This window comes from Saccostrea cucullata, unplaced genomic scaffold, assembly GCF_032062105.1.
Source record: "Saccostrea cucullata isolate Sc308-1 unplaced genomic scaffold, CSIRO_AGI_Scuc_v1 ctg5315, whole genome shotgun sequence".
Lineage (NCBI taxonomy): Eukaryota > Metazoa > Mollusca > Bivalvia > Ostreida > Ostreidae > Saccostrea > Saccostrea cuccullata.
The window spans coordinates 15,536-30,000 of NW_026933271.1; the positions used below are offsets into that span (position 1 = coordinate 15,536).

At 33.7% G+C, this 14,465-nt stretch overlaps 2 protein-coding genes and 1 long non-coding RNA gene across 6 annotated transcripts in view; 1 reads left to right on the plus strand and 2 right to left on the minus strand.

Moving 5' to 3' along the window:
* The window catches only part of LOC134237875 (dihydropyrimidinase-like), a 49,412-nt gene that overhangs the window by 14,447 nt on the left and 20,500 nt on the right, over positions 1 to 14,465 (minus strand). The window lies entirely within an intron of this gene.
* On the minus strand, positions 129 to 13,528 carry LOC134237876 (uncharacterized). The gene is made up of 10 exons (XM_062720030.1): positions 13,342 to 13,528; positions 7,725 to 8,004; positions 5,170 to 5,221; positions 4,453 to 4,558; positions 3,959 to 4,101; positions 2,726 to 2,828; positions 2,542 to 2,640; positions 2,243 to 2,359; positions 1,276 to 1,495; positions 129 to 840 (listed from the first exon to the last, which is right to left on the minus strand). The coding sequence occupies exons 1-10, from the start codon at positions 13,477 to 13,479 to the stop codon at positions 620 to 622; spliced, it is 1,479 nt and encodes a 492-aa protein (XP_062576014.1). The 5' UTR covers positions 13,480 to 13,528; the 3' UTR covers positions 129 to 619.
* LOC134237877 (uncharacterized) overlaps positions 13,593 to 14,465 on the plus strand; it is an 8,167-nt gene continuing 7,294 nt past the window's right edge. For 2 of the 3 annotated variants that reach the window (XR_009985892.1, XR_009985890.1), the window contains exon 1: positions 14,382 to 14,465. This exon is cut by the window's right edge. This is a non-coding gene — a long non-coding RNA (uncharacterized LOC134237877). Of the gene's footprint in view, positions 13,712 to 14,381 lie in introns of those variants that run through there. The other variant, XR_009985891.1, reaches the window with a different exon arrangement.

The window sequence follows — 14,465 nt, forward strand, 5'->3', positions numbered from 1 at the left end:
AAAGAAATTATGTCGGAAATGAAAACAAAAAATGTCGGAAATGAAACAAAAAAATGTCGGAAATGCTATGCATATTTCCGGAAATGAAATGCAGCGTTTTAAAACTGTAATCTCAAAATATTACTAATGCGTGTTCCTAACATATTCTTTGACTCTTTCCACAACGAAACATTCCTCATAATTGCTGTTAGCTGCAGGTCTGTAGCTCTCCGAAAAAATATATATATTGATAGATCGGAGAGCTTCAGTGCCACCCATTGAAAAAAACTGCATGTTTATTGCGCACAACAACAGGTTACGCTTAGTAACGCTGTTTATTTTTCAACATCGTAATACTAGTATCATGATGGTTTCACCCGCATTTTTTCAATCAGGGACCTATTTAGGGATAAATGGAGGAAAAATGAGACTGAACAAAAGTGAGCTTGTTTTTGGACTCCAAAACCATGTTGTTTTTAAAATTTGAGGGCGCTGCTTGAAATCTCTGCCTTAACATAACTCTTAAATACTCTGGAAAGTGGTAATCTACATTGTTAATTCGCCATGGAAAACATACTACATGCATGTAATAAAAAGAAAAGAACATCAAAATCATGATGCGATATTTATATCTATAGATTTAACATTCATTTTTTTTCACTTTCATTTTAACAACACTTTCAAATTTTCTCTTCTCTTCTCCACACACTGCCTCCACTTGCCTATCCTCCAATTCCTCGCCGTCAACCTCTACAGTCACCGAAACGCTTACTGTGATGTTCTGGGCAGGCAGACTGTCTCTAGCGGCATCACAGGCCCGAATGAAACCCGTGGGAATATACTTCCTGTTGACATTCATGTCTGTAAAAAATGAAAGATAAACATTTTCCTGAACACATATATGAAATATCTACTTTTACTGGTCTTTTCTAATTACTACATGTATATTAAGACAATGGAACACGAACTGCTATGCAGTTTAGGCCATTTTCATCTGTACAATCAAAACAATGGATTTTACGGATTCAATTCGGCACAGACGAACGGCAAAAAATTGTTTTGAAATTCTAGCTTTATTTCCATTTCAAAAGACTCGAATAGTAGCCATCCATATTTATCGGATTAGAGTGGTCTTCCTTAAAAGTTTTTCCACTCACCAATATTTTACCACAACGATGTCAAATTTGCTGTTTGAAAATTGTCAAATTTATTTTGTAAATATTAAAATTTGTACACTTCCGTACCTATCTTCATTTATAAGGAGTTAATTGATATATATACTAATAAACAGTTTACCAATGTAATCATCCACGGCAGAGATGTAAGGCTCGTACAATTCCTCGGCCATCTCCCAACTTTCACAACCTGTCCGCTTCAAAAATACACTCTTAAGGACGTCTCTTTTTTTCTCCTTCAGGACAATATCTGTAACTTTCTTCAGGTCATGAGGAATTTCAACATTTCTTAAATAGCGTGTAATAATATCCTCACCGAATCCCAGAAGAGCTCTGAACAACTGAAATTAGGAAATCATATTCAATGTGTGAATTGAATCTTTAAATTAACTTTTTGACATTATGGAAATTATGAGGAAAAACTTTTCTGAGAGAGAAAATAAACTCGTAAAAATGTTTCTTTTATAAAAATATTTGATGGTATTCGTAGATTCAAACCCTAGCCCACAGAATCATACTGCGTTGAGACTAACCACTATGCATGATGAATGTCTGGTAGATCATGTTTGTGATGAGACTCTCGACTCAATGGAAGTATTTCTCGGAAATATGAATTGCCTTAAAAGTGTACTTTTAAGGTATATTGGGTATTGCTCCATTTTTTTGTAAACCGAAAAAATTTGAACTTTATCTTTTAAACTTTTAGGAATATCTTTCTAAAAATGGAACGAAGACTCGCTCATATTTAAAAAAATGCTAAAGTATGAGAAAATGATCGGTTTTTTTTTTTCATTTTAGTGTGTCATTTTAGTGTGACTTTCCGTATGAATACATTTTCAGTTTTTGTGGGATTTTTGTACATTGTAGATGTTTTACATTTAGTATACTTTAGTGTTAGACGAAATATAAAAAAACGGGATATTTTAAATTGAGATTTAATTCTTCACGTCTTTTCTGTTGATCTATTGGCTCCTCGCCCGATATAGTTATTAAATTGATGATCATTGAATAATTTCTCCCTGTTATCTAAATATATTGTTAAATTTATACATTTTCAGAAAGCATGGTATAAGAAAATTACAATGTACCTGTTTCGGAACATCTAAGCTTCCAAAGAGCTCAAAAATTCTTTCCACCTCTCTATATGCCTGTTCAGAGTATGAGGCCACCCCATAAACTATGGACAAACTGCTTTTGAGACATTCCTGTTCAAATAAAAAAAATTATATATCACACAGTTTAAGCATATCATATGACAGTAAATGTGTTTTTTAACTTTAAAACAACTTCCCACAGTTTATAGTTATTTCTCAAATTAACAGTTATAAAACTAATTTTATTTTGAAATCCTCTTTTTGATGTTTTAGTATGTAAATTGAAATGAAACCTTTTGTTGTATATGGGACAGAATCACTGCAGTGGTGTCTTTCCACTGGTCCCCAACTTCATCCCTGAGATAAATCGATCTCGCTTGGCGGACTTGATCCTGGAGAATGGATAAAAAGATGAGGAAGTTCTGACGATAACATTTAGCTTTTGCAATTTCAAGTACATGCCGTCATACTACTCACTTGGAAATGTAATGTTTTTGTTGAACATCTTTGATTATGGATGTTCCCCACAAGTTTAGCCTCTTCTGGGGTTAGCCCAACATACAGCTCAATTTCAAAATTTCTGAAAGAAATTCAATTTCTGAAAGAAATTCTTAGAATGCATTTAACTCTCAAACATTTTTTATGTATGCATATCCATTTTCTTTCTATAATAAACCGGTGAACAAGCAATATTGGAAATATGCAGCTTACGTCATTGCAGCCCGGAGGACCGGGCTGCTATCTACATATAAGTTTAAGTTTTATGGTGATTGGGGTGGGAGAAGTTATTCAGAATTAGAGGTTTTCTAAACATTGAAAATATTGTTTAATCAGAATGTTCTTTCCCTTTCTAAATTACGAGATACATAATATATTTACTTCCATAAAGTGAATATGTAAAAATGAATATGTTTTACATATTTAATATAATAAGTTGCTTAACATTTACTATCTAAAAAAAGGACAGATCCCTTTTTTTAGAACATCGAATTTTACATCTCGCATTAAAAAGTACTTTGCAAAGTTCATGTTTTATATTCTAAAAGAGTGTGCTGCAGAAACTCGCGATTATTCCCTATGTATCGAGACAATCGCAACTTCTCGGGCCTTTTCCACTAGCGGAAAAACGACCTCGAATGTATAATTATTACAATAAACACAAATGAAATGGGCGGGTACAATTTTACAAGAGCAACTTCTCTTTAAAAATGGCTTTTAAATTGTTCCTTTTCATGGGCTCGGATCGATAGATCCGAGGCGTGTATTGTTTTTTTTCCTGTCTGTCTGTCGTCCGATTGTTTGTTTGTTTGTTTGTCCGCAAACTTTAACCTTCGCCATAACTTTTGAACCATGAAAGATAGAAGCTTCATATTTGGTATACATACTCCACTAATTAAGTTCTTTCAAATAACACCATAGTCAATGTCATTTTGACCTTGACTGTGGCCTATATGCTATAAATATTTTTTTTTTTTTTTTTTTTTTTTTTTTTTTTTTTTTTTTTTTTTTTTTTTTTTTTTTTTGGCAAACTTTAACCTTCAGCATGTTTGACTGATATTTGTCAAGTGGTTTTTGAGGAGAAGTTCAACATGTTAAAAGTAAAAAGACGGAAAGATAGACGTCGCACAAATTTGATCAGAAATGTTCTTTCTTATGCAGGAAAATAAAATCTGCTCTCAAATCCCATAATATAAAAGTTTGATGACCTACTGGTATTCTGACAAAATATCATTTGCGGGCTCCTCCTGCATAATCTCTCTGCATGCAGTGAGCAAATGGTTCCCGCCTAGGAGGAAGATTGGGATGCCCAAGTCCTCTATGTTGTCTTTCTTAAATTCAGCGGGATCTTTAACCTTTAATTAAAAATATATGGTCATCGTATTCAAATGCTATTACTTGGGTTTATGTTGAAAAACCCGGTTACGAAAATTAAAAGGGGGGGGGTATAAAGTAATCACAAGTTTATGTTTATAAAATCCTTCTCACTATTTTACTCTGTATATTTGGAGGATATATTTTTAAGACAACAAAACTCGAAATATTTGAAATTAAACACCTAGTTTAGTACCTCATTTTATAGCAGCTTCATTACTTAATTTATTTTTATCTTATCAAAGAATTGAAGGAATTTAGTTAAAGGAACAATTTTATCTTGTTTTAAATAATTATATATTGCAAAATAGAATAAACAATTTCATTTTTACCACAGATGGATCTAATAGCGCGGGTAGTGTAGTGATGATCCTCCCAGGCGCTTGCCGAATACTTTTTTTCAAAGTGGCTACCCACTTTCCATCAATGTTTCTACACCTGCAATAAGATTATCTTTTGCGAAAAAGCAACATCGATATCAAGGTAAAGAATTACCCCCTCCCCCCCCCTTTTTTTTTTTAAAGAAAAACAGGTTATAAACATTGTTAGCAAGAGATTAGCAGCAGCAGTGTCTTTTGCTCCGCTTGAAAAATTTACATGCATACTTAAGGTTCATTGATGATATAACCAGTTAACTTTTAATACTAAATATCTTTTATTCCTCTATTACGAAAGCCCAATTACCTCATTTTCGTAGGTAAAAAAATAAAGTTTTCGCGTTATAACCCGAAACTTTTAAAGCCGCTTTATCCGAAACAGGCCAGGCGCGTAGCCAGGCGTACGTTTGTACGCACAAACGTCCACATCATTTTTCTATAAAAAAATGATATCTTATTCGCGAAAGTTACGCGTTATAACGCGAAAACATTATTTTTTTTTTAACCTACGAAAATGAGCTCAATGGGCTTTCGTACTCTATAGATTTGCCAAGTTGAAATGTTTTTTTTATCCAATGTTGCCCCACAAGCTGTGCTTTAATTGTTTGTATTTTAAAATATATCTCGCCCCTCCCGCCTTTCCCTGGCAAAAGTTCCTTAATAAAATATTACCTGTACTCATCTGGGGCAATGGTAAGTCTCCTTTCTTTGACTTGGAAGCAACCTTAAAAAGAATATATATGGAAATCGACAGATATGTAATGGATTACTATATTTTATTAGTTTTTTTTATTGTTTCATTTTATTTTTTTTTCATTATTATCGGCCGCAGCAGCCACGATCTATAAATGTGGTTGTGTTAGAAAGGGCACTTGGGGGAAATGTGACGGTTTTTTTTTTTTTTTGTTCTTTTTTTATGAATTCGGTAAAGCTATCATGCATAAAATCATGAGTATTTTTTTTTACTTCTAAGCAAAACCAAAGATAGACTCTAATTTCTGTTCGGTCAATTCAGTCATTCTTACAAATTCTAGAAACAAAAATTTACAGTAAAATAAGGAATTAATCCATAATCATATATATTTATCATACCTCTAATGATTTTTCACTATATAAAAGTAAATCGATATATTTTGCTGATTTCCTGAAAATCATCGTAAATAAACCGATTCCCTTTATAACAGACTAATTCCCTGTAAAAAAAAAAAAAAAAAAAAAAGCATGTTTTTTTTATGAACTGATACACACCTATTCGGAACGCTTGACATTTTCTTTCAACTTACGACAAACTTAAAAATGTTCCGAATACTAGTACACTCATGAATATTCATTAATCTAAATGAATCGAAATGCATCGCGAGTCAACTGTTCCCATATCAATCCAAAAGAACCAGTTTACTGGTAGCGTATTTCCGTAATGTTTCTTTCGATTTTACTAAGTAAGAACTCGGACAATAAATTGATTTATTAATAGAATGGAATTCCTTTCGTGACTGTAATAAACTATTCTGTTTTGTCGTATTTTATTTTTATCTATTCCTGTTGGAACAAAACATTGTTACTGAATACAGTATTGAATGTAATTTTTTTCAAGTGTTTTGTTGGTATCGGTATAATCAAAGAGTTAACTTATATCATTTCTGGAGTCAGCAAGATTCCAGTTAAATTCCCTTCGAGCAAGCCTATTTCCCTCGGCGCAAACGCCTCGGGAAATAGACTTGCTCTTGGGGAACTGGAATCTTGCTGACTAGCGCAGAGGGAAACAGGCTTACTCGAAGGGAACTGGAATCTTGCTGACTCCCTAAACGATATACTTTAACTGTATAATATGGCTTTTAACTTAACACTTCTTGACAAAGATGACCCAAATACCAAGATGCTTCACATCTAATTCTCAAACCAGCACCTCCCTTGTAAAGGTCATAAATGTTCCGCTGCGCCGAAAATCCAATAGGTCCCCCCCCCCAACTACCACCCTCGTTTCTTTACCTATGTGTCTATAAATTACACTTGACAAAACAATTATAACTTTATCACTCTCCAGTCTTGATAAAAATTTTAAAAATCAGCAAATTAATCATTTGTTCACGGATCCTCTTTTCTGTGTGTGAAAAATTGCTCGGCGCTAGCTCACCTATCTTTTGAAAAGATAAACTTGTGGTCATATAAAAAGAGCTTACAACAGGTTATCCCCAGCCTGAGAGTGTGTAAGATATGAATGGAAATCGTTATGATTTTCCGGGTAATAATGACGTGGTAAAAGTGCATGGTGAATAAAAGTTGAGAAAGTTTTTCGAATAGATAAAAAATTTTGACTAATGTTATTATTGTTCAAATGCTGGAAATTGCAGAGCGCCTTGCGGCATATCCTGTTCTGCAAACACGATGTTCTTTTTGAGAGGCGTACTTCTTCATTTTGGTGACAATAATTTCTTTTCAGTTATCATTAACTTAATTACCTTATGACTTTATGAATCCATTTAATGTTTAAATGTACTGAAATTTCTATTTAAATTTAATATTTTAAAATCATTTATTGAAGACAGTCTGATAAAAAAAAAAAACGATTCGGCACTTGGTCAGCTTTGAATATGGAGTGTTTTCCTTGCATGGATGATTTTAAAAAATTGTGAATTTTGTTTGCGGGCGATTGGATGTTTTACATCAATTTCACTTGTTTTATAAGTAAGTAAGTAAGTAAATTTATTTAAAGTGACATGTGTACAATTAAATTCTTTTGTTTTCAGACTGTATAAAATAACAATCAACATCCGGCCCATCGGGCCTATAAGCCACTTTCAACACAAAATTGAAATACAATATATAAAGAAAATAAGGAGCACAACGTTAAGAGAATAACAAAAAAGTGCATTAAAAATAAACATAATTGTGATAAATATATATATATATGTATGGTTAGATTGGTATTGTCTGTTATAAGGATTATTGGTAAATGAAAATAAAATTGAAATACATGTTTATTTTCTGAACATGAAGGACTGTCTTCGCATAAATGAAAAATACAAGTACTTTGCAACCTGTCTAGGATAATTTGAAATAAGTACACATATAGTAATGCTATATTCATCTGGTGTGTGTGTGTGTGTGTGTGTGTGTGTGTGTGTGTGTGAGGATGTGAGGTGAGGATATGAGTTGAAGGTGTGTGAGTGAAAGGAACGGGAAGCGAGTGCCGAGGAATGGGTTGATACATGTATACACGAACTTACCAACTTTTTTGTCATGCACAATTTCTTGTTCATAGGACAAAACGGTGTCCTTAGGGGAAGCAATACCAGAAGCCTCTGGTATTGCCGTGCGATTTGAACGCCTCTTTTTTCCTTTCGTGGGTGTTATTTTCTTTTTTCCAATAGAGAATGCCTCCAATTTCTTGATAAAATCCGAAGTACTCTGTGAGTTTTCCAACTCCTTTAATGTAACATTTTCACTACATGGTGAATATTTTGATCTAAGCAGTCTTTTCCCCTGTTTGCTTCCAGCAAAACGAATCTGAAATACATATTGAAACTTAAGCGAGAGAGAGAGAGAAAGAGAGAGAGAGATGAAAGAGTTAACACGTAACATGTAACAGCTTTTTAAAAAGTTTGCCTGACTTGATCAATCAATGTCTGAATGAGGAGTATATACAACTTGTTGTGGGTTTAAAATATGTCCTTGCTTTATATTTTGAGAATATTGTGTAAATGAAATCTTGATTTTAATAAACTGTTAAAGAATCATCTATACACGGAGTATATACAACTTGTTGTGGGTTTAAAATATGTCCTTGCTTTATATTTTGAGAATCTTGTGTAAATGAAATCTTGATTTTAATAAACTGTTGAAGAATCATCTATACACGGAGTATATACAACTTGTTGTGGGTTTAAATTATGTCCTTGCTTTATATTTTGAGAATCTTGTGTAAATGAAATCTTGATTTTAATAAACTGTTGAAGAACCATCTATACACTGCATATATTAAAGAATTATCTCTCTCTCTCTCTCTCTCTCTCTCTCTCTCTCTCTCTCTGTGTGTGTGTGGGGGGGGGGGGGGGTGTCTGCAGGTTGAGTGATCTAAATTGATCTCAAACTACAATCTATAAAATCTGTTATCGAATGATGCATTGTTAACATTTTTAAGAAGGATGTAATAAAACACACAGCTTGTTTGATAGTATCTTCTCCACTAAAGTAAACAGTAGTGATACGTGTTCATTAATTTTTTTCTTGAAAAAAGGGTTGGTGTAGTGCCACTTTCATGTATTGAGAATATTATAAGTAAATTCAATACTTAGTCCTTTGTAGAAAGAAGAATCCAAGATTTCCCACTGGTTTCTTATTTATTGTGTGACATATGACAGATCATGCATCTGGAGACCATGACTTATTGAACTGCGTTGTTTATTATTATTGGACTAGTCCATAGGCCTATAAGGAATAAACCAACCGCGGGATCGGGAAACAAATTAGAAAAATCTTTTCTTTAGCGTTGCATGTCCATACGCTGATATGTATGATATGTTGATTAAAAGAATAAGATAAAACATTAACTTGTGTAGATAGAATTTCTTATTGGAAGAAAGTGAAAAGGACAAGCTTTATTTAATTCCATTGAAGTTAGCACACCCATTCATACAACAGATCAATCTAAGGAAAGGGCGCGAAGATAGCAGTGACTTTTGGAGCGAAAAGAGCAATTCACCCCTTTCAGAGGGTATAAATGGACTGATCCTTTACACCGTGTATATCCCAACATGCGGGGTGTATGCTATGTTGTGCGCGGGGTGTATGCTTCCGAAGCGAGAAAAAGGGGGTCAATGTACGTTCTTTGTCCATTTTCTCAACTTACGGATATCTTTCGCCAGAAAGCATATGCCTACGGAAGAAAGCATTATCTAAGGAGTATATGGATACCTATGAATCCACTGGACACCTTCTAGTTTTTTCAAACACTTCAACACAATTCAGAGGATCGGAGCAAGATTGGCGCTACACTGTGTTTATAATCAAATATCAGAACAAAGCTTTGCTTTATCGTCACTTTTGTATTATTGTTAAATACATTTTTACAATATAAACGTTTGTACAAATTGTCTGTAAATAAAACAGTTCGTATATAAAGAAATTGACGAAAAATCAATGTTGTGTCCGGGGTGTATGCAACATGTTGTACGCGGGGTGTATACCCCTCTTTTTACTCTATAGAATCATTGTCTTAAATGTCATTAAAACAAATTGTTAACAATTGACTTTTGTTCTATTTATTTTTTTTAATCACTCATCAGTTTTGTAATAACACAACTTCAGGTTCATGAATTCGATTTACTGGAAATAAAATTGAAACACGTTCATCGTACTTTTGGCTTTGCATACACATAGAAGTAAATGTACAGGGTACTTTGTTTACTTTGTTTAACTGTTAATGTGATGACCAACAATTCATCCCTTCTTTCGATTTAAAGGCACCTAATTCAGATCCTTTCTTCATAAATGCTTCACACATGCATAGGTTTGAACATTTAACATTTCCTCATAATTTCTGTTTAACTTTTTTCAATACTTTTTAAATGAGTTTGAAAATATTTAGCTTTTTGTAATTTCATAAACACCAAAAAAAAATGTTCTCATTCATGTGGTATTTATATATTGTGTACTTTGCCCCCTCAGGAGCCCATATATGGCAGTAAGCTATTTGTTTTATTTTAAGGCATTGTATTTTACTCAATCGGCAATCCTCGGCTGACTCCGCTACGCTCCATACAATCGGCAATCCTCGGCTGACTCCGCTACGCTCCATTCATTTGCGAGGTACGAGTCATCCGACTCCGATTGGTATTTTACTGAGTACATACTTTCTAGGAATGGGCCCGAGGAGGGTTTGTTTGAGTCTAAGTTCCTTTTTTGGGGAGGGGGTAACTTTACTATGTGTATATATGATAATAAATTAGAGGAGGGTGAACATAATTGATATTAATTACACGTCAACGTAAAATTGTAATTGTACCAAAAACCTTTTTTTTTTCAACTGTGCATGCCCTCGGAAAATTGTCATCCATTATTACAGATGTGCATTTTTATAGCCGGCTTTACATGTTTATTGTAATATTTAAAATATGAAATCTTTCCAGATAAGGAAAAATGAGTCGACATATTGCGAAAAATTGAAAGGAAATTAATATACATGTATCAGACAGACACGTAGTATCACCCCCCCCCCTCCCTTTTGTTCCAGTCACAACTTTTTACTACAGAAAATGAAAGTCAGGTTGCCCCACCCCCCTTTTTTCTTGCATCATAGTCAAAAATGGTTATGTAGTATGTTTAAGTAAAAAAAAAAAGGAGAATTGATACTGAAAAAAATGGGACCTTCAACCCCAACAAATAGGAGTTTGAGTTTCGATAAACCCCCCCTTTTTTTTTAAATAGTTAGTCAACTTATGTCAAGGTTTTTTTTTTCAGGTATCCCCCCCCCCTTCAAAAAAGATTCTACATCACTGACATAAATGCTTAAAAATATATGTATTGATAACATAAATGTTGCAGAAACAAAAAAAAAAAAAAACAAAAACAAAAACAAAAAACCGATTTATTCATAATACACCATTCATGTAGAGTTTCTATTATTTTTTACAGGCGAAATATTTAGATTAAAACGAACCAAAGAAAGGACAGTGTCTTACATGCAGGGATTTTGGGAGGGGGGGGGGGCGAGGGACCCTTTGGAGAGATTTTATGATTGCGTAGATTAATATTTAGATCATTGCACCATCTACAATGTAGCATTTAGTCAGATAACAATCGCTCCTTGCACATCTAGCGCCTTTTATGTTTGAATATGATAGTTTGTTTTTTATTCTTTTTTAAATTTAGTTGATTTGTTTTTTACTTCAGTAAGTTTATGGAAATAACTCTTTGGTTCGGCATTAGTTTTAAGGTTTTTTATCAACACTATATATCTGTCACTTTTAAACCTGTGTGAATATAATATTTCCATGGCATTGATACTTTGCACTATACAATCCTAAGAAAAATATGGGGTATACACCCCGCATACAACATGTTGCATACACCCCGGACACAACATTGATTTTTCGTCAATTTCTTTATATACGAACTGTTTTATTTACAGACAATTTGTACAAACGTTTATATTGTAAAAATGTATTTAACAATAATATAAAAGTGACGATAAAGCAAAGCTTTGTTCTGATATTTGATTATAAACACAGTGTAGCGCCAATCTTGCTCCGATCCTCGGAATTGTGTTGAAGTGTTTGAAAAAACTAGAAGGTGTCCAGTGGATTCATAGGTATCCATATACTCCTTAGATAATGCTTCCTTCCGTAGGCATATGCTTTCTGGCGAAAAATATCCGTAAGTTGAGAAAATAGACAAAGAACGTACATTGACCCCCTTTTTCTCGCTTCGGAAGCATACACCCCGCGCACAACATAGTATACACCCCGCATGTTGGGATATACACGGTGCTTTAGTAGTAAAGAAATCAATGCAGAAAGAAAGGAAAACGGACATGTTGAAACGGTGAATCACATCATGAAATTATTAATCCTTATACAGCCTGACGTCGTGACGACAGGCAATTATCTATTAATGAAGGATGTCAATTTATTCTAAACCCAACCCCCCTGTCTAAGTAATGTGATATTCCAGTTTGAATACCAGGTTTTATTTTACAGGCCTGTTTAACGTTGGTTTCAGCATATTCCATTGCTTCTTGTTACAATGAATTCTATTGGTCAATTGCGGCTAAATTTGGCGGGAGTTATTCTCATGACTTTATATTGATTTCATATTAATTTCATTGTGATACACAAAAGGATGGAAACAAAGTTTGAGCAAATTACAAAGTACATTTTCTCGTGTTAAGTTACATGTAACACAACTTTCATGGTAAAGAAATATTTGAAATTCGCATAAATAGATACATTCCTGATTTAATTGTGAAATGGATTGTATAGGAAAAAAGACAAAGTGTCAACAACCACTTACGACACAATAAAAATATAGGCTTATGCCTAGATTGATGCATATTTTTTGGAACTACATGTGCATTTTGATTGAAAATGGTGCATTTTGTAAAGTTTCTTTGATGTGCAAAAATCTCTATCCCTCCGTAAAAAAATGAATTTTTGAAATTTTAGTTTAGTTTATATGACTATCACATTATTGTCAATCATTAGATGAAAAATTAAAATGAAATCAGTTAATTTAATTCAAAGTTTTACGCGAGGATACATAGGAACATATCTTTCAAAGTCTCCTTTTCTACTGAGAATTAGTCATATTGATACCCTAATATGTATGGGGGTTTTTTTTGGAATTAAAAAAGGTGTTATGAAGCATTCACCATTTTAATTTTTTTTTTACAAATAACTTGAACAAACAGTTATTGTTGAATCGCTTTATGAAGACTGGGTTTGAATTAAAAAAAGAAATAAATTTTTTTACAAAAAGAAAATGCGACATCGCAGATCGATTCATATAACTATTTCTCTTATCTATGAATATATATTGTAAGTAAAAATCAGGTGGTGAATAAATAATGGTCCTCTTTTCGGTCCGTCTTACATTGTAGCTGCAGACTTGTAGCTCTCTGTAAAAAGAAATTCGAAAGTCTATCCGATTTTTTTTTTCAGCATGGGGGCTGCAGATTTGTAGCTAGGTCTACCCGTACTCCGTACACACAGTGTCAAAACAAATAGTTCTCCAATGTTTAAGCCTAACATTATTTATAATTCTTAATGTATTCTTTTCCAATTCTTACAAAATGAAAAGAAGTAAACTTGGATTTCCGAACTACAAAAGAAATGTTAAAGTTCTTACCCAAATTTCATCTGCTGTTCTCCCATGGTCCACAAACTCTATTTTACCATATTCATCATGTGTATCAATGCTAATCGCCTTCTTCCCGTTAATAACTACATAAACGTCCCCGTTTTCTTCCTCGAGCCCCCACGCCATTTTCAGGAGTTCCCTTTCGGTAGCAGACTAAAGTTTTTTTTTTCATTATGACGTCACCACAAGTATCGGTGCGCATGTGAGGGGGATCTATACCGCGGGAATTTAAGACGCCATTTTCTCAAGACGCAGACATCAAGATAGAGAGAGATCAAGATAGAGAGATTTGCTGAAGATCCTGAAAGATATTGAGATTCTTGAAACAAAATGTGGACCGATTGTGATATGGAGTGAGGTGAATACCTTTATATTAGTTCTTGAATAGGAAATAAACACTTTTTATACATATTTATTTATGCCTAATGGGCAGTATATAAGCTATAGGCTACCGGAAGAGTAACCATTAAGACTTCAATGAAAGGAAAAGGGGGGTGGTCCAAGTAACATAAAATCATGTCAGGGAGCTGTATTACATGGCTAAAATCTGTCAGTGGTATAAATACCCGACAGATAGAATAAATCAAGATGAATTTTGTGAGCGTATTAAATATGCATGTAGGCCTATGTGTGTGTTTTTTATTGGGGGGGGGGGGGGGGGGGGGGGCTATGCTGGAAAGTAAATATGGGCAAATATAGTATGCTTTAATTAAACCCCCTCTCCCCCAGTACCGTACAATATATTGATAACCAAGGGAGTTGTGAATTTAAGACTTCAATGAAAAGAGAAAGGGGGTTCCAAATGACATAAAATAATGTCATGCCACTCGTGGAGCTGTAGTAGCTGTAATAACTAAATTAGTCAGTGGTATAAATACCCGACATATATAGAATAAATCAAGATAAATTTTGTGAGCGTAATCTCACCCCTCAATAAAAAAAAACCCCAAACAAACAAATGCACACACACACATGCAGAATCTGCATAATGTGTGTGTGCATTTGTTTATATTTTTTTAGGGGGGGGGGGTATGCTGGTAAGTGAATTTGGATAAAAATACTATGAAACATGTTGTGCTTCAACACCCTCTCAATATATTGATAACGTATTT

Excerpts from the sequence above, each read along its gene's own strand:
- LOC134237876 (XM_062720030.1), bottom strand. The coding sequence starts at position 13,479 with ATGGCGTGGGGGCTCGAGGAAGAAAACGGGGACGTTTATGTAGTTATT. Across the intron at positions 2,641-2,725 it reads CAAAAACATTACATTTCCAA|GATCAAGTCCGCCAAGCGAG; the intron begins GTGAGTAGTATG and ends TCCATTCTCCAG. Across the intron at positions 2,360-2,541 it reads TGTCCCATATACAACAAAAG|GAATGTCTCAAAAGCAGTTT; the intron begins GTTTCATTTCAA and ends TTATTTGAACAG.